Source organism: Podarcis melisellensis (genome assembly GCF_964234715.1).
Source record: "Podarcis melisellensis genome assembly, chromosome: 16".
Classification (NCBI taxonomy): Eukaryota; Metazoa; Chordata; class Lepidosauria; order Squamata; family Lacertidae; genus Podarcis; species Podarcis melisellensis.
The window spans coordinates 28,968,065-28,993,662 of NC_138533.1; the positions used below are offsets into that span (position 1 = coordinate 28,968,065).

The following is a 25,598-nucleotide window of genomic DNA, read 5'->3' on the forward strand; positions in this document are numbered from 1 at the left end:
AGCTCAGAGGCTAACCTTGGGCCAGCCGCAGTGTCTCAGCAGGGCCTACCCTACAGGTCTGTTGTGTGGATAGAAGCAGAGAAGGGAGAACTGTGTACACCTTGGTCCTTGTTCCCCTTGGATATAAATGAAGTAAAACAGTGAATAAAAATTCTTATTTATTATTTGGGATATAAATGCAATAAAATAATACAGCATAATAAAAAGAAGATGAGAAAGAATGCTGTAAATCCACTTCAGAGCTCCTTGGAGAAAATGTAGGCTAATAATAATAATAATAATTCTATGATTATTCCAAATTGTAAAAAAATGAATAAAAATAAACAACACAATAATAATACGCTATACTATTGCAAAAACAAAGAAACGGAACTTTGATAGTAATGCATTTTATCGAAATAGAATTTAAAAATAAATAATAAATTAACTTTATAAAAATACATTATTAATAATAAAACCGATTATTAATCTTATCATTACAAAATCTAAAAATGAGTAAATAATAAACAAACAAATAATAAGAAATAATAAACAAACAAATGCAACAATGCCTTAATGATAACAATAGCAGTTATAAGGATGCATTTTTATTATTATGAAAATTTTAAAATACATAATTTTCCCTGAGTCCTGTGGGAGGGTGTGGAAACAGGGCATGAATGAATATATATATATAAAATAATTATTAACAACAATGCTAAAAACTTTCTTGCTTAGGCAAGCCGACCAATCTGCTGAGAGAGCCGAGGTTATAGCATTTTGACTTTGGTACGTTTTCAAGCTGGGCCGTGACTTTTCCCCCGGTTCTCCCGTGTTACCTTTTTTACTATTAGTGGGGCACATCACGTTTTTGTAAAGGGGAAAAAAGGAAACGAAACCCGTGTCGTGGTTCGGAAAGAAACGAGTCAGTCAGTCCCCACAGCGGGGTGTTTTGTGTGTGTGTGTGTGTGTTGTGCGCTTAAAAACCAACCAAACACACAGAGAGACACCTCGAGCCGAGCGGCGCGGGGCAGAGAAAAGAGAAGGGAAGAGGGAAGTTGGAGGAGGGGGGCGTTTCTATGGCAACGGAGACGCCTGGAGGGATGCAGGGTACCAGGAGCATCTCCGCCTCTCCATCCACGCCTGGGAAGGGGAGGGCCCGAGGGTGACCCGGCAGTGGAAGCCTCGGCAATGGCCGCCGCTGCCGCCGCCTTCTGAGGCCGCCCCGCCGGGTGAGTAGGGCCGCCTGCCTCGCCTGTGTGGGGAGAAGGAGCGGAGAGATGTGGGGTGGGGGACATTTTGAAGGGGGTGCCAGGGGGCGCTTCTCCAACGCCCCGCCATGCGCTTCCATGCTGGGCCGCCTTTTAGCGTGAGCTGAGGGAGGGGGAGACGCAGGAAAAATGACGTTATTATTATTATTATTATTATTATTATTATTATTATTATTATTATTATTATTATTATTTTGAAATCCCCAAGCAAAACCCGAAATTCGTTTGGCGTCGCCGTGGAAGCTGCTGATTTCTTTTATTTGGAAACGGCGCCTTTCTCAATTCCTGGTAAGAACTTTAAGAGAGGGGAGAGGCCTTGTAGGCAAGGTGGTGCAGCGAATTACTTCCTCGGTGCAGGGGAGGAGCGTATCGTGTGTATCTGAAACTTGACTACACGCGAAGGCCTCGTTTACGTGCTCGCTTGGAAGGAAGCACGGCGGGATTCGGCGGGCGTTTGCTCCCTGCTTGCGTAGCATTGCAAAATAAAATATGAAATATCTTATACAGGGAGACAGAATTATGGTAACAGGGTTAATATATTGGATTTACTGTATTTTTATTTTTTTTGGTCAACGATGCATTTTGACTTATTGTAAGCAATTTTATTATTATTTAAAGGCAAGGTATATTGGAACTGAAATTTAAAACATTAAGGCCTCAGTCCTGTGCTCAAGCATTGGAGAGCCACCCTTCCGCGGAAATCAATAGATGACTGGAATTATTAACAGCAGATTGTGTGTGAGTTCTACAGATATTATTTTTAAAATAGGATTAGCTAATTTGGACCTTTGGAGATAGGGAGGCTTAGAAATTAGAATAAACATGAGTCGGTGGAAGAAGATTGGAAAAAATTTAAAGACTATTTACAGAAACACTGTAAAATTTATGAATGTTAGAAGGATGCTGGAATGAAGTTATATGGCTTTAGCAGAAATGTTATAAAGAATTAAGTAAAAATAGATTGTTAATGGGCCAAAGGGGGAAAAAGTAAGGTTAGACTGTGTTAAGATAAATTATAGGACAAAAATTGAGAAAGATGGAAAGGATTTGCTGAAATAGCTAACTGAACTAGAACACAAAAAAGGGAGGTGTGAGGAGGTCGTTGAAACAAGTAAATGAAAGATAAGATATGGAAATATTGGATGTGTTTTTAATTGTTTCTGTTTTTTGTTTCTGTTTTGTCAAGATAAGTAGTGTTTTTTGTTTTTCGTGTATTGTATTGTTTTGCTTTGTTTAACTGTTTTTTCTTCTTTTTGTAATCTTTAAACTCTTAATAAATATTACTTTTTAAAAAAGAAATTAGAATAAACATGGGTGTTAGTTCGAATTCTTACTTGCCCGGTGACTATATTCTGGGACAGATAATGATGTTTTTCAATGTGCATACGTTAAAATGCTCCTAATAGAGTCTACAGAGCTGTTAAAACATACCTGAAACATGAGCTTGAGGAGAAATGTGATGTCTGTACTGTACACCAATCTTTGCAGCATCAGACTATAAACGGTTCTTGGGGTCTCAGTACTTTTGGGTGGGCATGTATTCACTTTGAGAGTGGATTGCATGGTCTGTTGCTGAATTTTGACAATTCCTGAAATCATTTCAGGATTGCAAAATGAAGTCTTCTCCTGTCTATTTTGCTGGTTTTCTCACATATCCAGTCTTAATAAATTTATAGAACAACTAACTCTGAACTAAGTTGCAGTAGACTGAACTCAGCTTTAATAGGCATGTTTTTACAGACATTTAAAAAGCCAGTATCATCGTTCCCATATTTTATTCAAACTGGAGAGTTAGCAAAATGTTTGCTCAACCAATAATCTTTGCTATTTTCCTTTTTTCAAAGAGATTAGTGTTACTTATTTTTGAGTATGGCAGCTCCATAGAATTCCCATCAAATAAGCTCTAATAGAATGGAATTAACCTTTTTTACATTTATGTGCAATGTACTGTACATATTTAAATTCCATGGGGCTTGCTTCTTGGTAAACATGTATAGGGGTTGCACTGTTACGCTCATAATTTAGCTGGAAGAGACCTTTTTAAAAAATCACTGTACTACACACTGGGATTTTTTAAAAAATCACTGTACTACACACTGGGATTTGTGAAGATGTGAATACTGGGTGATATATAGTTGCTTTTCAAGTGTACTTGTGAAACAAAAAAATGAGAGGGGAAATACTGAATCTCCAGGTCACCAGTCCAAATAAGTAATAAATAGGATTTGTTTTCTCTCTTTAGGTTGACAAGACAGAATTTTCTTGAGATTTGATTATCCTTTTCACTACCGGCAGAAGATGAAGACGGTTCTTATGGTAGCAGAGAAGCCTTCTCTGGCTCAGTCCATAGCCAAAATCCTTTCAAGAGGTTAGGAGGGATTGAGATCCTTTTTTCTTTAAAAATCTTGCTTGTTGTTTTGACAGTATTTTTGTAGTAGCATTTAAATCAATTTGGTCTGGAATCCCATTCACACAACTTGGGAGTAAATCCCCATTGAATTCATAATAGCTAAAGCAGGTTCAAAAGTGGTATTCCTTTGAAAATCAGAAAGGATGAAAGTGAAGCAGGGCTGCAGACTTTTATGTCCTGCTTGTGAGCTTCCTGCTTAGAAACAGGATACAGTAATCCCTCATTTTATTTGGGAGTTCAGTTCCGAGGGTTATGCACATACGCAAAAATTGTGTATAGCTCTCTGCCTTGCTTGGGACTCGACCTGCACACTTTCAAACAGCTCACCTTCAACTGCGTATGATTGAAATTGCACGTCAAATGCTCGTGAAATGGGAGGTTATTGTATTGGATCAGGGCCTGGGCAAATGTTGCTGGACTGCAACTCCCATCATCCCTAAGCATTGGCCATTCTGATGGGAATTTGAGTCCTACAACATCTGGAGAGCCTCACATTCTCCACTACCAACCTAAGGAAGTAAGAAAACTTGGAGTGTTGTCTCCCTTCCATTCCTATTGAAAGTTTTCCAGATTTGGGCCTTCAGCTGATTTTGGACTACAACTCCCATCATCCGTAGCTAGCCGGGCCCAGTGGTTGGGGATGATGGGAATTGTAGTCCAAATATAGCTGAAGACCCAAGTTTGGGAAATCCTGGCCTAGATAATCCACCAGGGCCTCCAAAGCAGTTTTTGTTCTGAAGTGTGACAGGAATTGATCCTGGAGATCAGCTTTCTCCAGGAATACTTGGATTTGGGTTGCTACCCATGGATCACCCTATTAAAATGGAAAATGAAATACTGGATGACCGTCTAATTTACTACATCCAAATATGTCCTCCCTCCTATAGTGATTAAGTGGTCCAAATACAACTGTAATTTATTTTTGCTAAAAGTAATTTATTTTTCCTAAATGATGCTTGCTTTCTTTTATTCCCAGGACACGATTACCGTAATCTCTGTCCCAAAAAAATGTAACATGAGACATTCTTAATATCTACTGTTACCATTGGCTTGTCTTCTTCTTGTAGGAAATATGTCCTCTCGCAAAGGGCTGAATGGGGCATGTTCAGTGCATGAATACACTGGATCATTCATAGGACAAAGTGCCCGTTTCAAGATGACATCTGTCTGCGGCCATGTGATGACACTGGATTTTATAGGTACCGCATCACCTGTTGACTACTTCACGCTTTTATTTGGTGCTGTTGTTATTTGAGGCCAAAAAAGTGGGCAGGAATTTCTGCAGAGCTGACTGAAACATTTAGGAAGCTGAACCCTGGCAATTTCTGAAGCAAGCCGGTATCCCACTGGCGTTTAAGGTGCACATCCAGATTAGAGGTTCAGCTTGCTAAAAACTTCCAGCAGTTTCTCAAGGATCAGTTAATTACTAAAGCATTATAAATCATAGTTTGCCTCCAGACCAGAATTAGAAACCACAGTATGAACAAGGTTCTTTCTTTCTTTTTTCTTTTTTTAAAAAAAACTTTTTGGGAGGAAATAAGGATGGCAGTAACCCCGGGGACGCAGGTGGCGCTGTGGGTTAAAGCCTCAGCGCCTAGGACTTGCCGATCGAAAGGTCGGCGGTTCGAATCCCTGCGGCGGGGTGCGCTCCCACTGCTCGGTCCCAGCGCCTGCCAACCTAGCAGTTCGAAAGCACCTCCGGGTGCAAGTAGATAAATAGGGACCGCTTACCAGCGGGAAGGTAAACGGCGTTTCCGTGTGCAGCTCTGGCTCGCCAGAGCAGCGATGTCACGCTGGCCACGTGACCCGGAAGTGTCTCCGGACAGCGCTGGCCCCTGGCCTCTTAAGTGAGATGGGCGCACAACCCCAGAGTCTGACAAGACTGGCCCATACAGGCAGGGGTACCTTTACCTTTACCTTAACCCCTGTTTGCCCAGTTCAGATGTCACGACACACTATAGTTAGTGTTAACCAAGGTGTGATAGAGGGAATTGAGGATACGCAAGGGTAAGAAGGAATGTGCGAGATGGATGCACAACCCCAACAATCAGACCGTGGTTTGGCCTTGATGTTTCCACTGGGGCATTGTGTGAGAATCAACCCTTAGATTGGAAGCCAAAAGTAGACAGTGTTACCTTAGCCTTCACCTTTTATATACCTGCTTCGGAGAATGTAACTGGTTGCCAGAGTGATCTTTTGTACTTGTCAGATAAAAAATACACGTACCTCTGAACTACATAAGCATCATCCTCTAAGACCATTTATTCTTTTGAGGGCCACTTTCCCTTGGGGGTAAGCAGTTGGGGGCCACATGCCGATGGTGTGGGGAACCATTCCCATATTTTTCCTCTTAACCTTCTCCCTATCCAGAGAGCTGTCAGGGAGGGATAAAGTTGTGCACGCCAGAGGTCCAAACCGATCTCTTGCAGAAAATTCTGGAAATTGCCTACTCCTGCTCTAAGGTTGTTGTTGTTGTTTAGTCATGTCCGACTTTCGTGACCCCATGGACCAGAGCACGCCAGGCACTCCTGTCTTCCACTGCCTCCCGCAGTTTGGTCAGACTCATGTTCGTAGCTTTGAGAACACTGTCCAACCATCTTGTCCTGTCGTCCTCTTCTCCTTGTGCCCTCCATCTTTCCCAACATCAGGGTCTTTTCCAGGGAGTCTTCTCTTCTCATGAGGTGGCCAAAGTCTTGGAGCCTCAGCTTCAGGATCTGTCCTTCCAGTGATCACTCAGGGCTGATTTCCTTAAGAATTCCTTAAGAATGGATAGGTTTGATCTTCTTGCAGTCCATGGGACTCTCAAGAGTCTCCTCCAGCACCATAATTCAATAGCATCAATTCTTCGGCGATCAGCCTTCTTTATGGTCTATCTATCTAAGGTAGATAGCCACAAAAAGGCTTTGAAGATAATGACACCTGTTATTTCATTCTGTTGCCTTTCTCAGGAAAGTACAACAACTGGGATAAAGTGGATCCAGCTGAACTTTTCAGTAAGGCCCCTACAGAAAAGAAAGAAGCAAATCCCAAACTGAACATGGTGAAATTCTTACAGGTATTTGCTGTTCTGAGGATTTTGTTTTTGTTTTAAAAAAGCAAGCATTTCATTGGTCTCTGAACCATGCACATTTATCCTGTTGTATGACACCCTGTGACACACCTGCCTTCTTCACACTAACTGGACCATGTGTGTTTTAGGTGGAAGGGAGAGGTTGTGACTGTATTGTTCTGTGGTTGGACTGTGACAAGGAAGGTGAAAACATCTGTTTTGAGGTAGGATTCCTGTGCCCAATTTATATTCATTATTTAACTGCAACATTTTCGTTGGTATCTATGGATTTAAACAGTTTCTTTTATAGTTTGTAGAAAAAAATCAGGTCTTCTAATCCAGAAAACTGGCAGGTATCCTGTCTGTTGTGAATTCATATAAACAATATTCATTTTTATATTTTACTGATGATGGTATGCCCCAATGTCTCTGCATTGACAGTAAACCATGGTTTATTATGGCACATAAATTGGTCCATTGTACTCCTTAAATCAGTTATTATTATCTCCCTACTGCAGATGGGGAGGCTAAGACTATGTTGGCAAAAGTTGCTTGAGTTAATTCATTGCAGATGAAATTGGATCCAGGGATTCCCTGATTTGTAACTGGGTTTCTTAGCTCATAGAGAAATAAATGGGCAAAGCATTTTTCCAGTCCAGAAATCTCCTAAAACCTATGCTGAAACCAGTAAATGTGAAAGGGTTGTTGTGAATTCTGCCAGACTTCCCTCTAGACTTGAAAGTGTAGAAATGGAGGACTAAGATACTTACATTTCTTGTTACTTCCTGGCCTCCCTATTTTTCCAAGGACCTTTCTCATTCTACAGCAGCATTTTGAAGAATGGAGCCACAAGTGGATTGGTTTTCTGTGAAATTTCTGGATGCACCTCTCTCAGGAACTTCTATCGCGCAAGCTTCATTGAAATCAATGAAACATTCACAGTCATGATCTTGAACAACTCCCATTTGTTTCCATGGTGCTTGCAATGTTCCTAAGGTGTACCTATTGTCTTCATTGGCACTTGAGAGTGGATGTGTCTAATTTAAAGCGTTTTTACTTTAATTAAGAAGCATTCTCTGGTTTCATCTCGTAGGTCCTGGATGCTACTGTTCCTGTGATGAATAAACCTCGTGGCAGTGAAAGGACTGTGTACAGAGCCAAGTTCAGTTCTATTACGGACACAGACATTTGCAATGCCATGAACAACTTAGGGGAGCCTAACCACAATGAGGCTTTGTCAGTAGACGCCCGCCAGGAGCTGGATCTGAGAATTGGCTGTGCATTTACAAGGTATCCACACAGCATCCAGAGCGCCACAGTTTCCTCATGCCTGATGTACAAGGAAGATTATTTCACACTAAGTTGCCCAAAAAGAATCACACAATACCATTTATTGACTCAGTTCGCACTTAACACTAAGCCAAACCATGACTTAAGGCAGACATGTGAATGTGTGGCTTCCTGGAGGAGGGGTCACAGCTGCGTGGTCCTCCCCCAGTCCTGTCGCCATCACCCTACCTAGGGCTAAGCCCTGGTTTGGTTCAGCATGTTGCCTGAACTAAGGCTCATAGTCTGGAGTAAGTCATACCACAAACTCGGGTTTGGAGAGCATGCTAAACCAAACCATAGCTTAGTCCTTAGTAGTGTAGCTGGACTGGGGGAGGAACGCAGCAACCATTCTTTGCCCTGGGAACTCATATGTTCATTCTAACCCATGGTTTGGCTTAGCATTTATGTGTGAACTGGGTCATTCATTGTGCAGATGACGGCCACGAAAAAAAGAAGCAGTTTTAAAACAACACATTTTAAAATTATAAAATGTAAGAATCACATCCAGTAAATTTTGCATGTGACATTTACGTGCAAGATCACTGAAACACATTTTAGATGGTCATGATCTAACAATATTTCCTGAAATGTTAGATATATGTAGATCATTGGCGTTAAATAGGTTTCATTATCAGCATTGAAAACTAATAGCTTAACTTAATTTATTTATCTTTCTCATAGGTTTCAGACAAAATACTTCCAGGGTAAATACGGCAATTTAGACAGCTCACTAATCTCCTTCGGACCCTGTCAAACGCCAACTCTGGGGTTTTGTGTGGAGCGACATGATAAAATCCAGTCTTTCAAGCCTGAAAATTACTGGGTGTTGCAAGCCAAGGTTAGTGATATAGAGATTCCTGTCTCCCTGAAACTAATTGTGGTAATAACTGAATAAGAATTTGCTCCTGTCCACGCTATTAATATTAATTGCAAAAAAGAAAAGCTTAGTCCAGGTTTCAGAATTGTGTTAAAAGTTCACAGGATCAAGTTGTATCCAGTGGTAGCTTCTATTATCACAAGGCAGGGTCACCCATTTTTACCAACTGCAGCCTTCTATGCCATCTCTGACCCAGAGGGTCACCAAACCTTGAGGAACTGGTGACAGCCAGGTGTTCCACCTTACAGAAGAACTCGGCTAGCACAAATCCATGGTTCGATACAAGCCTTTAAAGTGGACCATCTTTTCATGGAATATGCTTCAGGTTAGATATAAGATCAACTAAAGTAGCTGTAAGGAACCTTTGGCCATCCACAGGTTACTGAACATCAACCCCCATCATCCCTGACCACTGGCCACGCTTGCTGTGGCTGATGGGAGTTGTAGTTAGGCTACATCTGGTTCTGCACACCTGAAGTAAAGGATGTTACGGTGCAGCCACCGTAGAAGTGGAAAAGCACAGGAAGGCTGAGGCAGTACAGAGTACCTACCCATGGACTGGGTCTCTTTTAACAGGCAAATTTGACAGGGCTTGAAGCAGTAATGCTGGAGGCTGGGATGGAAACTAAACTCAAACAGTTTCAACTCCTTACCTCAGTTGCAGCAGCAATTCAGTTTCTTATGTCTCCTCAGTTCTTCCCTCTTTGCAGAAAATTTGAATTTTGAAGTATAACAAGCAAATCTCTGTGTAACTGAGATAGTTGCAAATGGGTTTGTGACTTAAATACAGGACAGTCTTAGTCCTGTAATAATAATAATAATAATAATAATAATAATAATAATAATAATAATAATAATTTATTATTTATACCCCACCCATCTGGCTGGGCCTCCCCAGCCACTCTGGGCGGCTTCCATAAAAACCAAAAATACAGTAAAATATCACACGTTAAAAACTTCCCTGAACAGGGCTGCCTTAAGATGTCTTCTGAATGTCAGGTAGTTGTTTATCGCTTTGACATCTGCTGGAAGGGCGTTCCACAGGGTGGGCGCCACTACCGAGAAGGCCCTCTGCCTGGTTCCCTGTAGCTTTGCTTCTCGCAATGAGGGAACTGCCAGAAGGCCCTCGGCGCTGGACCTCAGCGTCCGGGCAGAATGGTGGGGGTGGAGATGCTCCTTCAGGTATACTGGACCGAGGCCGTTTAGGGCTTTAAAGGTCAGCGCCAACACTTGGAATTGTGCTCGGAAACATACTGGGAGCCAATGTAGGTCTTTCAAGACCGGTGTTATATGGTCTCGGTGCCCGCTCCCAGTCACCAGTCTAGCCCCCGCATTCTGGATTAGTTGTAGTTTCCGAGTCACCTTCAAAGGTAGCCCCACGTAGAGTGCATTGCAGTAGTCCAAGCGGGAGATAACCAGAGCATGCACCACTCTGGCAAGACAGTCCGCAGGCAGATAGGGTCTCAGCCTACGTACCAGATGGAGCTGGTAAACAGCTGCCCTGGACACAGATTTGACCTGTGCCTCCATGGACAGCTGTGAGTCCAAAATGACTCCCAGGCTGCGCACCTGGTCCTTCAGGGGCACAGTTACCCCATTCAGGACCAGGGAATCCTCCACACCTTCCCGCCTCCTGTCCCCCAGAAACAGTACTTCTGTCTTGTCAGGATTCAACCTCAATCTGTTAGCCGCCATCCATCCACCAACCGCCTCCAGACACTCACACAGGACCTGAAGGTCCTGTGTACCTGAAGGTCCTGTGTACCTGAAGGTCCTGTATAGTCCTGTATACCTGAAGGAGCGTCTCCACTCCCATCGTTCTGCCCAGACACTGAGGACCAGCGCCGAGGGCCTTCTGGCGGTTCCCTCACTGCGAGAAGTGAGGTTACAGGGAACCAGGCAGAGGGCCTTCTCGGAAGTGGCGCCCGCCCTGTGGAATTCCCTCCCATCAGATGTCAAGGAAATAAACAACCACCTGACTTTTAGAAGACATCTGAAGGCAGCCCTGTTTAGGGAAGTTTTTAATGTTTAATGCTGTATTGTGTTTTTGATATTCTTTTGGGAGCAGCCCAGAGTGGCTGGGGAATAAATATATTATTATTATTATTATTATTATTATTATTATTATTATTATTATTAGAAATGAAGGACCAAATTCATTAGTTTCAAAGGGGCTGTATCATGAATCACAAACAAATTGTAGGCCACCTTTGCAGGAAAGCAGTGTACAAATCTAGTGAATGAATTAAATTGAAAACTGTATCTTTGTCTTGGTAGTATGCCTTCACAAACTGGTTTTGTCTGCTCTTAGTCTTGGGAGTTTGGCATGTTGCTAAGGGCAGCATCTTAGAATAAGCCACCTCAATGGTTCACTTTGGCTTCTCCATTATGTCTGTTACAGAATAGGTTACTGCTGGAGAAGAACGGAAGATACTTTAGCTTTTCTGTTTATTTTCTTCCTGCCAGGTTAGCCATGAAAAAGACTGCTGTCTGACACTCGAGTGGGACAGAGTGAGGGTATTTGACAGGGAAATTGCTCAGATGTTCCTAAACATAACAAAGGTTGCGAAAGAAGCGAAGGTAAGGCTATGAGAACGTTGTAAAGTAAAGGTAAAGGGACCCCTGACCATTAGGTCCAGTCGTGGCCAACTCTGGGGTAATGACGCTTATCTCACTTTATTGGCCGAGGGAGCCGGCATACAGCTTCCGGGTCATGTGGCCAGCATGACTAAGCCGCTTCTGGCGAACCAGAGCAGCGCACGGAAACGCTGATTACCTTCCCGCCGAAGCGGTATCTATTTATCTACTTGCACTTTGACGTGCTTTCGAACTGCTAGGTTGGCAGGAGCATGGACCAAGCAATGGGAGCTCACCCCGTCACGGGGATTCGAACCGCCAACCTTCTGATCGGCAAGTCCTAGGCTCTGTGGTTTAACCCACAGCACCACCCTCATTCTGAACGTTATACACGGGCTGAATTCTGGTTTCAGAACTCCTGTTGTTTCACTGTTAAAAGTTCAAATAATGCCTTGCATCTTCTCTCATGGTGTATCGGGGTCTCCAACCTCTGGAGGCCAGAGATCTCGCTCACAGAATAGAAAAGAAGGAGGGTGTCTTATCCTGGCATCCAATGAAATGTGGGCATGTTTAAGAGGGTGTGTTAAATGTAGGAGAGGAATTGCTCAGGAAGAGCAAACAGTCTTTTGTGCATTGTAGATTTTGTTGGGGACATTTACCGAAACCTTTCACATGCACACTAGCATCCACAGGCACCACTTTGGCAACTCCTGGCAAACTGTTTTCAGTTACTGTATGGTACCTAAAGTGTTGGAACTAAAAGTACAGTGGTACCTCGGGTTAAGTACTTAATTCGTTCTGGAGGTCTGTTCTTAACCTGAAAGTGTTCTTAACCTGAAGCACCACTTTAGCTAATGGGGCCTCCTCCTGCTGCCACGCCGCCGGAGCACGATTTTTGTTCTCATCATGAAGCAAAGTTCTTAACCCGAGGTAATATTTCTGAGTTAGTGGAATCTTTAACCTGAAGTGTATGTAATCCGAGGTACCACTGTATTGTACCTTGGCTCCTGAACGCCTTGGGAGTCAAACATTTTGGCTCCCAAATGATCAAAAACTGGAAGTGAGTGTTCCGGTTTTCGAATGTTCTTTCAGAAGCTGAATGTCCGACGGGGCTTCTGTGGCTTCTGATTGGCTGCAGGAGCTTCCTGCAGCCAATCAGAAGCCGCGCTTTGGAAGTTGAGAAGACTTCTGGAATGGATTCTGTTTGACTTCCGAGGTACAACTGTACAATAGAAACATGTTGTTAGCTTCCTCATCTCCATACTAAATTGGTGAGAGAGAAATCTCTCACAATTTTTTACCAATGTGCCTGAAAGTAAGCCCAATTGCACCTAATGAGACTTACTTTCAAGTAGGCATGTATAGGACCGTGTTATTGGTTGGCTTTCCCTTCTGCTTCCCCCTCATATCTCACCAAGGGACTTATTTCTGTGTTGTAGATCGAGTCTGTGAGCAAGAAGGAGAAGGCTAAGCAGAGACCTCTGGCTCTGAATACTGTAGAGATGTTAAGAGTTGCCAGTTCTGCACTGGGTAAGTATGTGTCCCAGTGGTATCCATCTTGTTTAGCTCACAGCTCAGAGACTTGGGCCATTGCTGCTGTGCTTTGCCTGCAGAAAATCCCAGGTTCAATCTCTCACAGCACCTGATGCCTGATGGTAAACGGAGACTTAGGAGAGTGAGTTCCAGTTGGAACAGACAGCACTTGGCCAACTGGACAAGTAATCTTATCTGGTATGGGGCTGCTCTCTACATTCCGAATTGTTGTTGTTGTTGTTGTTTAGTCGTTTAGTCGTGTCCGACTCTTTGTGACCCCATGGACCAGAGCACACCAGGCACTCCTGTCTTCCACTGCCTCCCGCAGTTTGATCAAACTCATATTGATAGCTTCGAGAACACTGTCCAACCATCTCTTCCTCTGTCATCCCCTTCTCCTTGTGCCCTCCATCTTTCCCAACATCAGGGTCTTTTCCAGGGAGTCTTTTCTTCTCATGAGGTGGCCAAAGTATTGGAGCCTCAGCTTCACAATCTGTCCTTCCAGTGAGCACTCAGGGCTGATTTCCTTCAGAATGGAGAGGTTTGATCTTCTTGCAGTCCATGGGACTCTCAAGAGTCTCCTCCAGCACCATAATTCAAAAGCATCAATTCTTCGGCAGTCAGCCTTCTTTATGGTCCAGCTGTCACTTCCATACATCACTAACTGGGAAAACCATAGCCTTTACTATATGGACCTTTCCGAATTGTGGAAAAGATTAAATCTGGAAAAAGTCTTGTGACTGTAAACATTTGGTTATTAAATAAGATAATTGACTTTTTGATTAAAAAAAAAAGTAAATATTTTGTTTCTAGGAATGGGACCACAGCATGCCATGCAAATAGCTGAACGGCTTTATACACAAGGCTATATCAGTTATCCTCGAACAGAAACTACCCACTATCCAGAGAACTTTGATCTGAAGGGCTCTTTGAGGCAACAAGCTAATAATCCTTACTGGGCTGAAACAGTAAGTTTTTTTTTTTTTTAATAGCTTCTATTTATTTGAAAAAGCATTGTGAAGAAAACGGCACCTTTTGCAAACTGCTACGCAAATAATGAGAAATATAAAGGGCATGATCTGGCCACAGTTGAGCTCTCCTAAGTACCATTGCTTTCAGTGAGGTTTTTTTAAAAGCAGATGCTTAAATGTTTCCCACTGAAATGAGTGGAAGATCACCAAACCTTAGACCGATTATGGTCATGAATAAAAATCTGCATTCATAACGTACATATGCTTTCTTTTGGTTTCCCCCCTAGGTAAAAGCACTACTGTCAGAAGGTATTAACAAACCAAGGAAGGGGCATGATGCTGGTGACCATCCCCCAATAACACCGATGAGAACTGCCACAGAAGCAGAACTAGGTGACTGATTATTCAGAAGTCTAAACACCTAAAGGCTGGTTACCATTTTTTAGACCTCGTGGAAACTGCTGGGCCTGCAAGCAGTTATTTACCCTTGGGGGAGGGGAGGGCATGGCCTCATAATACAGTAAAGTTGACTTGAAAGTATTTTTCTTAGCAGTTATTCATAAGGCTTAAATTTTCTCTCAAATACTTTTTTTTAGTATGTTTATGAGCGTGAATGACGCCAGTTGTTAGTCTCAATTATTTGGGCTACACATTGAGAGTTAAAATAAAGTTAAAGGTACCCCTGACTATAAGGTCCAGTCACAGATGACTCGGGGGTTGCGCTTTCATCTTGCTCTATAGGCCCAGGGAGCCGGCGTTTGTCCACAGACAGCTTCCAGGTCATGTCGCCAGCATGACTAAGCCGGTTCTGATGAACCAGAGCAGCACATGGAAATGCCATTTACCTTCCCGCCGGAGCGGTACCTATTTATCTACTTGCACTTTGACGTGCTTTCGAACTGCTAGGTTGGCAGGAGCGGGGACCAAGCAATGGGAGCTCACCCTGTCACTGGGATTCGAACCGCCAACCTTCTGACCGGCAAGCCTTAGGCTCTGTGGTTTAGACCACAGCACCACCCGCGTCCCCGGAGTTAAGATAGTACCCTTAAAAGTGGTAAAGCAGTCCTATTCTAGAACTTTTTTAAAAAATGTATTTATTTGGTTTTCCAAATTAAAATTTTACAGTCACATTATCCAATTTACAACATAAAAAAATAAGATTCCAAGGAATCTCTTTGACTTCCCTCCTCCCCTTGGTGGGTCCTATTGTTAATCATTTCCTCTTGCATCTTTTATGATAATCCAAATCTTTTACCTCTCCATTGTGTCCAGAATTCACCATTAGACTACAGGTGATATTCCAATCCTACTAACAATTTTAACTGTTTGTAATGGTTTTTAAGATAAGTTATAAATTTCCCCCATTCCTTATTAAAATGTTGGTCTTGCATCTTTTATGATAATCCAAATCTTTTACCTCTCCATTGTGTCCAAAATTCACCATTAGACTACAGGTGATATTCCAATCCTACTAACAATTTTAACTGTTTGTAATGGTTTTTAAGATAAGTTATAAATTTCCCCCATTCCTTATTAAAATGTTGGTCTTGCATCTTTTATGATAATCCAAATCTTTTACCTCTCCATTGTGTCCAAAATTCACCATTAGACTACAGGTGATATTCCAATCCTACTAACAATTTTAACTGTTTGTAATGGTTTTTAAGATAAGTTATAAATTTCCCCCATTCCTTATTAAAATGTTGGTCTTCCTGATTTCGGAATCTCCTGGTCATTTTGGCCATTTCAGCATAACCCCATCAACTTGATCTGCCATTCTTCTCTGGTGGGGACTTTATCTTCTCCTTTTTCTAGAACTTAAAGCAGTCATCGTTGGTCTCACTTGTATTCCTTCCTGCTAAAGCAACCTATTTTGCATGCAGAATATTCCAAGTTCAATCCCTGCCGTGTCCTGATTTGGCTGAGAAAGACTCTTTAAAACCCTTGAGAGCCCATTCTGTTAGTCAGCGTTGACACTGCTGGGTACATGAACCATTAGCCTGACTCAATATAAGACAAACCTGTGTTTCTTACATCTTAACTGAGAAGCCATAAAAATGAAAGATTGGTATTAAGAATGGACCTTCCCTAGTGAAAGAGGGAAATTCAGTGGCTATCCTAACCCCAGTGACTTAGGAGTATGCCCCACTGAATTCTTTAGGACTTACTTCTGAGTAGACATGGTTGGGATTGTGCTGTTAACCTTATTTTGGCGCAGAATCATAATGGATATGGAGGCCTAAGGATTTAAAGAAATGTACATGAATAAGTTGTGGGACACAGGTGGCGCTGTGGGTTAAAGCCTCAGCGCCTAGGACTTGCTGATCGAAAGGTTGGCGGTTCGAATCCCCGCGGCGGGGTGCGCGCCCGCTGCTCGGTCCCAGCGCCTGCCAAACTAGCAGTTCGAAAGCACCTCCGGGTGCAAGTAGATAAATAGGGACCGCTTACCAGCGGGAAGGTAAACGGCGTTTCCGTGTGCGGCTCTGGCTCGCCAGAGCAGCGATGTCACACTGGCCATGTGACCCGGAAGTGTCTCCGGACAGCGCTGGCCCCTGGCCTCTTAAGTGAGATGGGCGCACAACCCCAGAGTCTGGCAAGACTGGCCCGTACGGGCAGGCGTACCTTTACCTTTACCTTTTTACATGAATAAGTTAGTATCTCTCCCCCCCCCCTTAGAATTTGCCTTTCCTCCTGTTCTAAAGTGCTTTGCAAACTGGAGTGAAAAATATCTGTATTTCTAGGTGGTGATGGATGGAGATTATATGAATACATTACAAGGCATTTCATTGCCACTGTCAGTGCTGACTGCAAATACCTCCAAACCACGATTGCTTGCAGCATTGGTCCTGAACGTTTTACCTGTATAGGAAAGACTGTTATTTCACCAGGTAAGGAAGGAGCAAAGGAATGTGCATGTCTCATTCTCCATATATTTCTCAATTCAGTCATATTTTTAATCCTTCTGTGCATTTGTGTTTATTGCTCACACAGTGAGGCGTTCCCAAAGTAAAGGAAGGATTAAACTCTGATTAATAAGAATACACACAGAGGCTTGAACCAGCAAGACTCTGGGAAGGGTGCATATAATAGTCTCTCCCTTATTCACAAAAGAACTTTTTACAGAGTGTTCATAAGAACCAATCCGATTTCTTCTGAGCATTTCAACAAACCCCACGTGGGGACAAAGTTAAACTACCAAAACTAATTAAGCACACATATTTCTGGGGTAAGCAAAACAGAACTACAAAGGAGTGCATTTGGCAACCCCTGGGGTCATAAACAAGCAATATACATGATAAGAAGGATGGCCAGGAAGACAGTGCTCATTATCACCTTCAGGTGAGATCTGTTTCCTGGCCCTAAGATTAACATCCTAAGATTAACATATCAGAAAAGCTACATCAAAGAAACTTGCCCACTATCTTTATGGCCCAGGATGCCTGCCTGGCAAAGCAACTGGGCTGTGTACCTGACTTGTCAAGCAAGAGAAATGGACAGTAGAGGAAATGGCCAGAGATGCAGAGGTTTGTGGGATTTGATCAGAAATTATTGTCAATGTATCAAACTCGGTCAACACAATGCGTTCATCATGGACACAATGGCTTGATGCATATTTTATAATTCATCATAGTAATCCCACCTGACCCCACACTCTGGATATTTGCACTCCTACAACACAGAAAGTATGTAAGACCAAATCTCACGCTAGCCTCCCTATAGGGTTGTTGAGAACCACTGGTTTTACCTTTATAAGTTATGATATCACCTCGGTGTGTAAATTTATATATCACTTAGTATTTCTGCTGCATGGGTTATTTTGTTGGGTAAAGTTTCTGAGCTAATGAGCAAGACTTATCTTCAATCAATCTATATCTCAAAATTCTCCCATTGGTACCATTTGCTGAAATCTAACCGCACCAGAACCCAATATTTGCAGACACTTACCTTTGCCTCCCTAAGAACTGCTTTTACAGCTCTCAAACAACGCCCGCACCCATCTTAGATGGAAGATACAGGAAAGTTCCAAGGCATTTAAGATACTGTTTTTGTGGGGTAGGTGAAGTAGAAGATCTTCCCCATTACCTACTCCATTGTCAGCTCTATCAAAACCCAGAAAGAGATTTTTGGAACAGATGTTGGCACCGCTACAGGGACAGAACCCTGAAGTGAAAATATGTTGGCTATTATCTGACTGCTTGTCACATATAAAACAGTTATTTGCAAAAGCCACTAAAAGTCTTTGTGTTAGTCACATAAAAGACAAATCTGTAGATTGTGCAGGGGACTCATTAGTTTGATTTATTGTAAATGGTTGCTTATTTATGGATCTTTTAAAAAAGATTTTATTGGATTTGCTGGTTTTGTAACTGGATTTGTAATGGCTTTTAGTCTAGTACAATAAATGATTGATTGATTGATTGAGTTTCTGTGCCTTTGGAAAATGAAGTCAGTGAGACTTTCTAGTATCTTTGGTATTCAAGTTTTTTTTAAAAAAACAACATCAACAAACACCACTGGAGTCTTTACAGACACCATGTACCATCTTTGCATACTTGTCCCCCTGTATTAGAAGATAACATTTAATACTTTCTTGCCCCAAATTGGGGTTACAGCCATACCTTGGAAGTCGAACGGAATCCATTCTGGAAGTCCATTTGACTTCCAAAAGGTTCAGAAACCAAATCACAGCTTATGATTGGCTGCAGGAAGCTCCTGCAGCCAATCAGAATCCGAGAAAGCCCCTTTGACTTCTAAAAATAGTTCGCAAACCGTAACAGTCACTTCCGGGTTTGCAATGTTTGGGAGCCAAAACGTTTGGGAACTAAGCTGTTAGAAAACCAAGGTATGACTGTATTATCAAATACATCTCAATGGGATTTCAAAACGTACTTAACTGGGGGTCTGTCTGATGTCAGAGCCAGATGGGAACCAACCAGTTAACCTCTAGCCAGAGGCCAGTTGAGATGTGGAATTTTTAGAAAGCAACAATCCTGATTAATCAGAATTTTAACTTTGCTACAGGTTTCACTGAGATTATGCCCTGGCAAAGCATTCCTCCAGAAGAGAGCCTCCCCATCTGTGAGAGAGGCACAGTCTTCCCTATCAGTGAAGTTCAGCTGCTGGAGAAACAAACTAATCCTCCTGACTATCTGACTGAAGCAGAGCTCATTACTCTGATGGAAAAACATGGCATTGGTAGGAAACGGAAGGGAACAGATCACTTTCTTTCATCTAATAATGAACTGGCATTTCTTCAAATATTGGCAAAATGCCATTGGTGGTGGCAGTCTTGCTGTGTGTTGGAAAGAGTGGAAGATGTCTGTGTTGGAATACTAATATCATGCTCACATAATATACTTTTTTCCCTTTTTGCTAAAATCCTGAGGTTCATCTGGAGTCAGGTGCAAAATGGTGGTTCAAACCGGCAGACCTAGGGTGGTAGACACCCCAAGTTTTCAGACCCACTGAAATGAACTTCATGACAGCCATTAAAAAGCAAACTTACCATAAAGCTGTGGGGCATTATCTTGTGGGAGATGACTCCAGGAGGAATTAAACTTGGTACTTTAAACGAGGGATACAGAACGCAGTTCAGTGGCACCTTGGGTTACGTACTTAATTCGTTCTGGAGGTCTGTACTTAAGCTGAAACTGTTCTTAACCTGAAGCACCACTTTAGCTAATAGGGCCTGCCGCTTCGCCGCCACCACACAATTTTTGTTCTCATCATGAAGCAAAGTTCTTAATCCGAAGTAATATTTCCGGGTTAACAGAGTCTGTAACCTGAAGCATATGTAACCTGAAGCGTATGTAACCTGAGGTACCAGTGTATAGGAGGTTGGCCTGCTAGGCTGTTTTTTTTTGGGTTTTTTTGGCAACCCACACCCATCTTTCCCTAATGTTGGCATAGCATAAATTTAAGAACATAAGAGGCATATGTATATGGCATAGCATAATTTTAAGAACATAACTTGAAGCATATGTAACCCGAGGTACCACTGTATGTTAAAACTAATTTGGTGTTCAGGAACAAGAACTCTGAACTCAAAATCCCCAGCTTTGTGTTTGCGACCACTTCACTTCTTCGATTGTCGAGTTTTTGTTACTGTTTTGTAAAAGCTTTTCCTCTTATTTTGGCCACTGCTTTGTGTCTACACAGCCACTTTTTCTTTTAAGGAGCAGGAGACTTGAACTCGTGCGCCAAAGGAGAACAAATATTTAGAAAAGTGGTGTGTATACACAAAGAAGGGATGGACATGTAGCCTTCCGTTTTGGAACTTGGAAAGTCTGAGGGAATAGAACAACAGATAAAAAGTGGATAAAGAGATTGAGGCTGCAATCCTTTGCACACTTTACTTGGAAGTTCAGTGGAACTTCAGAATGGCTATCTATAGGAATGCACTGGATCAAGTCCCCAGTTTGAATGTTGCCTCTGCTATGAACTCACTTGGTGGTCTTAGGCAAACCGCTCTCTCTCTGTCTCCTTGCAATATGGGAGATAATACAGTGGTACCTCGGGTAACATACGCTTCAGGTTACATACGCTTCAGGTTACAGTCTCCGCTAACCCAGAAATAGTACCTCGGGTTAAGAACTTTGCTTCAGGATGAGAACAGAAATTGTGCTCCGGAGGCGCAGCAGCAGCAGGAGGCCCCTTGGCTAAAGTGCTTCAGGTTAAGAACAGTTTCAGGTTAAGAACGGACCTCTGGAACGAATTAAGTACTTAACCTGAGGTACCACTGTAATATTATTGAATATTAACCTTACAGGGTTACATCTTGATAATGCACATGAGCTACTTTGAACTCTTTTAAAGTGCACTACAAATGCTAAGTGGTATTATTATCATCACTGCTATCAGGAACGGATGCCAGCATTCCAGTGCATATCAACAACATCTGCCAGCGCAACTATGTGACGGTTGAGAGTGGCCGCAGACTGAAACCTACAAACCTGGGCATTGTTCTCGTGCACGGCTACTATAAAATAGGTTGGTTCGTGGCTGCTTTTCTGTACAATTTTTCACAACTCTGGAGATCCTAGCTTCCATAGTGCCAAGGCAGTTTTAGGGCAGTGCCACCAGTTCTCCTGCACGCGGGCACTCAGCCAAGGAGGACACCTTCTCAAAATCTGCAAAGCTCTTGTCCACCTTTGAGAAAGAGGCATGAGGGCTCTGGGATCCAGAATGCGGCAGCTAGACTGGTGACTGGGAGTGGCTGCCGAGACCATATAACACCGGTCCTGAAAGACCTACATTGACTCCCAGTACGTTTCTGAGCACAATTCAAAGTGTTGGTGCTGACCTTTAAAGCCCTAAACGGCCTTTGCGCCGTATACCTGAAGGAGCGTCTCCACTCCCATCGTTCAGCCCGGACACTGAGGTCCAGCTCTGAGGTCCTTCTGGTAGTTCCCTCACTGCAAGAAGCCAAGTTACAGGGAACCAGACAGAGGGCCTTCTCGGTGATGGCGCCCGCCCTGTGGAACGCCCTCCTATCAGATGTCAAGGAAATATACAACTATCTGACTTTTAGGAGACATCTGAAGGCAGCCCTGTTTAGGGAAGTTTTTAATGTTTGATACTTTACCGTGTTTTTAATATTCTGCTGGGAGTCATCCAGAGTGACTGGGGAGGCCCAGCCAAAGTAATAAATTGTTATAGTTGATGTTGTTGTTGTTATTACTGTTACTACTAGTACTAGTACTACTTACTACTATTATAGGACCCTCACTTCTTACCTGCCTTTGGGAAGGCTGGAGAGGGTGCCAAATGTTAGCCTCGCACAGGGTGCCATATCACCAAGGTCTGCCCCTGCATAGGGGCAAGAGTCTAGCCAAAGGAGAAGTTTATTTTTAAAATGCCGTTTAAAAAACCTCTCTACATAATAACATTGCTGGAGGATATAGTCCATCAGATGGAAACATGTCTGAACATGGATACGAATATTAGCAAATGCTTTTAGACCATTAGGTGCAGTCCACCGACATCTCCTGCACAATAAACGAGAATTGCCCCCAGGGAACCGTATGTTTTTGCACAGATTATTTGAATTGGGCTCATAGCAGGGAAGATCCTGGCAGACTGACCTCTCTGTACACCCAGCTTGAATATTTGTTCTCCCTCCGGTTTTCCTCTTAGATGCAGAGCTCGTTCTCCCCACAATCCGCAGTGCTGTAGAAAAACAACTCAACCTTATCGCCCAAGGTAAAGCAAATTATCACCAGGTCCTAGAACACACCCTGGATATCTTCAAAAGGAAGTTTCACTACTTTGTTGATTCAATTGCCGGTAAGGGTTTTTCCACTCTCAAATCTATCTAGCCTTGCGTGTTGAAATCAGGAAGCAAACAAAGCATGCAGTTGACATTTCTGTGACTTGTTTTTTGTGTGTGTGGCAGGTATGGATGAATTGATGGAAGTGTCCTTCTCACCGCTTGCTGCCACAGGCAAGCCCCTTTCCCGCTGTGGAAAATGCCATCGTTTTATGAAGTATATTCAGGTAATGTAGAATTTAAATTTATTCAAGAATCAGAGTTGGGGGGGGGGCAGTGTTTGTATGTATGTTGTTAAATTTAATGTATGTATGTTGGGACGTGGGTGGCACTGTGGTCTAAACCACAGAGCCTAGGGCTTGCTGATCAGAAGGTCAGCAGTTCGAATCCCCGTGACGAGGTGAGCTCCCGTTGCTCTGTCCCAGCTGCTGCCAACCTAGCAGTTCAAAAGCACGTCAAAGTGCAAGTAGATAAATAGGTATCAACGCTCTACCCCCTGCATTCTGGAACAGCTGAACTGCCCAGAAACTTTTCAAAAGCAGTCTCAAGGCAAAATACTTAATAACAGGATTTTGTAAGCAGCAGGTGAGACCTGCAAGGTCAATGACATTTGATTTAGGCTTTACCCCTTGCCAAATGAAGAGGTCTTTTGAGTAAGATGACGAGAGGAAAAGCCATCATCTTTCTTAATGTCTTTTCCTTAAATCTTTGTAGGCAAAGCCGAGCCGTCTGCACTGCTCTCACTGCGACGAGACCTACAGCCTTCCTCAGAATGGGGTCATCAAACTCTACAAAGAGTTGCGATGCCCACTGGATGACTTTGAACTGGTGCTGTGGTCCTCTGGGTCGAGAGGGAAGAGCTACCCGCTGTGTCCTTACTGTTACAACCATCCTCCTTTCAGGGACATGAAAAAAGGTTAGATTTTCTACAGTGAAAGATACATCGGCTTGGTCCTTTTGGTGACACGTTTTTAAATAATAGCCTTTCACAATGTTTTAAGAAGAAACTGCTGCAGGTTTCATTCTGACAGCTCTAGAGCAGTGTTTTTCAACCTTTTTTGGGCAATGGCACACTTGTTTCATGAAAAAAATCACGAGGCACACCACCATTAGAAAATGTTAAAAAATGTAACTCTGTGCCTATATTGACTATATATAAAGTAATTCTTGAATAGGAATCAAATAAACACAAAGAAAGTATTTTATAATTACTTTATTATGAAATAGTAAGTAAACAGAAATATGAAAAATTATAAAATACTTTATTTTTAAATCTTTCGAATTTTTCAATTTTTCCCACGGCACACCAAGCAACATCTCGCGGCACACTAGTGTGCCGCGGAACAGTGGTTGAAAAACACTGCTCTAGAGAACATACTTGAAAAACCATATTTTGAGTCTTAGGATCACTACTGATGACCAGAATTTAACCAAAGGGAATGTGGCCACAAGTCACCCCTATGCTTAAAATTGTATCAGAATTGTGTATACATATGTTTAATTGCAAGTCAGTCAAGGGCATATAGATTTCTGACTTTTATTATTATTATTACTATTACCACTACTACTATTAGATTTCTGACTTTTGTTATTATTATTATATTTAGTTAGTTATTTAGTTAGTTGCTTTATCTTGCCCAGGGCATCCCAAAGCAACTTACAACCAAATCTATATGTATATATGCTTCTGAGAGTACAGTTTCACTTATAGGAATTAACCACTTAGGAGCATTCTCATGAGTCCAATCTGTAGGGATTTAAAAAAGATTTTCCACAGTTAGTAAACAAAAGCTTAGATGGACTCTGCTGTCCATAAAGTGTGATCTGTTTTCTACTTGCTGGGCAGAAGAAAACACTCTTTCCTCCCTGTAGAAGAATCCTAAATCCAGACATGGTTGATCTTCATCTCACACACCGGGCTTTTAGGCATTTATATGGCCATAAGTGCATCACAAACCACAGAATATATGCTCTAATGCAGGGTTGGGGAACAATAGGGGGGCAAATAGTGTCCTCCGCGCACATCCACCCAGTCCTCAGAATCCAGTCCACACATTCACTCTGGACAACATCTCTCACCACCCGTCCTCTCAGAGACACTCCATCCCTACTTTTCTCAAACTTCTGCTGTTGTTTAAAACTGTCATAGCTTCCTCTCGGTGTTACTCTACCCCCACTTTATTCAAACTTCTGAGGCTGTTTAAAACATCCACTTCTTTTCCTTTTAGCATCTCTGCCTTCTTGCTATACTCTCACTTCTCCCTCTTCCACTCTCAACTGCCTCACATGGAGAATGTAGAACCCTCAAGTATTCCATAGTACTTTACTCAAACTTCTCCCTTTATTTAAAACCACCACTTTTTGCCTCTCAGTGGCCTCCCTTCTCCTTCCCATGCCATTGCCATTGCAGTTGTGCAACCTGCCTTCATTTTTGCTCCTCTACCCCAAAATCCAGGATTACGATGTTGCCCTACAAACCCTACTATTGGAGCTACATGATGACATCCTTAGGTTTTTATTATAGAGAGAGAAAGTGAGAAATCCAGCTTGTACAATGAGAATAAAGATGCAAAGCATGTGTAAGCTTTCAGAGCTGCCTAGCTCGCGTAATTTGGAATTTGAAAGGTTAGGTTACACAAATTATTGGGTAAGAGTTGTTTTGCAGAACTCTGGGTGCAGTTATTTCCCCTCTCTCATACAGAAGGGGCCAGGATGTGAGCTGCAAAGGTCCCTCACGGTCTTTGTCGCTCCTTTTCCTCCAGGAATGGGCTGTAATGAGTGCACCCACCCCACGTGCCAGCACTCCCTGAACATGCTTGGAATCGGGCAGTGCGTGGAGTGTGAGAACGGGGTCCTGGTGCTTGACCCAACCTCGGGGCCCAAGTGGAAGATGGCCTGCAACAAATGCAACGTGGTCGTGCACTTCTTTGAAAACGCCCACAAGGTACGGGTGTCGGCCGAGACCTGCGAGTCGTGTGACGCCGCGCTGGTGGACGTGGATTTCAATAAAGCCAAGTCCCCCCTTCCTGGCAATGAGACGCAGCACTCTGGCTGCGTGTTCTGCGACCCCGTCTTCCAAGACCTGGTTGAACTGAAGCATGCGGCGATGAAGCACCCCATGCATCGCGGAGGGCAGGGGAAACGGCAGGGCCGGGGAAGAGGAAAAGGCAGGAGGCCTGGAGGGAGGCCGAATCCGAAGAAACCCAAAGACAAGATGGCTGCTCTGGCTGCTTATTTTGTATAATGACCCATTGAGCAATAAAACGCCATACAATGTCCTGTGTCGCAGTTCACTTGGCCAGCACCTCGTAAGCACCATAGAGCGTGTCTTTG

General features: G+C 42.9%; 1 protein-coding gene across 4 annotated transcripts; it reads left to right on the forward strand.

Annotated features, from left to right (window-relative positions):
- The first annotated feature begins 1,034 nt into the window (after positions 1-1,034).
- On the forward strand, positions 1,035-25,543 carry TOP3B (DNA topoisomerase III beta). Of its 4 annotated transcripts, XM_081893303.1 has the most exons (19): positions 1,035-1,211; positions 1,869-1,988; positions 3,493-3,618; positions 4,728-4,859; positions 6,609-6,715; positions 6,859-6,933; positions 7,803-7,999; positions 8,720-8,918; positions 11,382-11,495; positions 12,932-13,022; positions 13,839-13,993; positions 14,284-14,389; positions 16,738-16,884; positions 19,019-19,192; positions 20,858-20,986; positions 22,133-22,282; positions 22,392-22,492; positions 22,980-23,181; positions 25,028-25,543. In XM_081893303.1, the coding sequence occupies exons 3-19, from the start codon at positions 3,549-3,551 to the stop codon at positions 25,507-25,509; spliced, it is 2,631 nt and encodes an 876-aa protein (XP_081749429.1). In that variant the 5' UTR covers positions 1,035-1,211; positions 1,869-1,988; positions 3,493-3,548; the 3' UTR covers positions 25,510-25,543. The 4 variants fall into 4 exon arrangements, with proteins under 4 accessions (XP_081749429.1, XP_081749428.1, XP_081749431.1 ...); XM_081893302.1 differs by lacking the exon at positions 1,869-1,988 and having other exon boundaries at positions 1,036-1,211; XM_081893305.1 differs by lacking the exon at positions 1,869-1,988 and having other exon boundaries at positions 1,043-1,211; positions 8,720-8,876.
- The last annotated feature ends 55 nt before the right edge of the window (positions 25,544-25,598 follow it).

Coding starts and splice junctions, on each gene's coding strand:
- TOP3B (XM_081893303.1), top strand. CDS start 3,549: ATGAAGACGGTTCTTATGGTAGCAGAGAAGCCTTCTCTGGCTCAGTCC. Junction 6,934..7,802: donor GTGAAAACATCTGTTTTGAG/GTAGGATTCCTG, acceptor TTCATCTCGTAG/GTCCTGGATGCTACTGTTCC. Junction 13,023..13,838: donor AGTTGCCAGTTCTGCACTGG/GTAAGTATGTGT, acceptor TTTTGTTTCTAG/GAATGGGACCACAGCATGCC.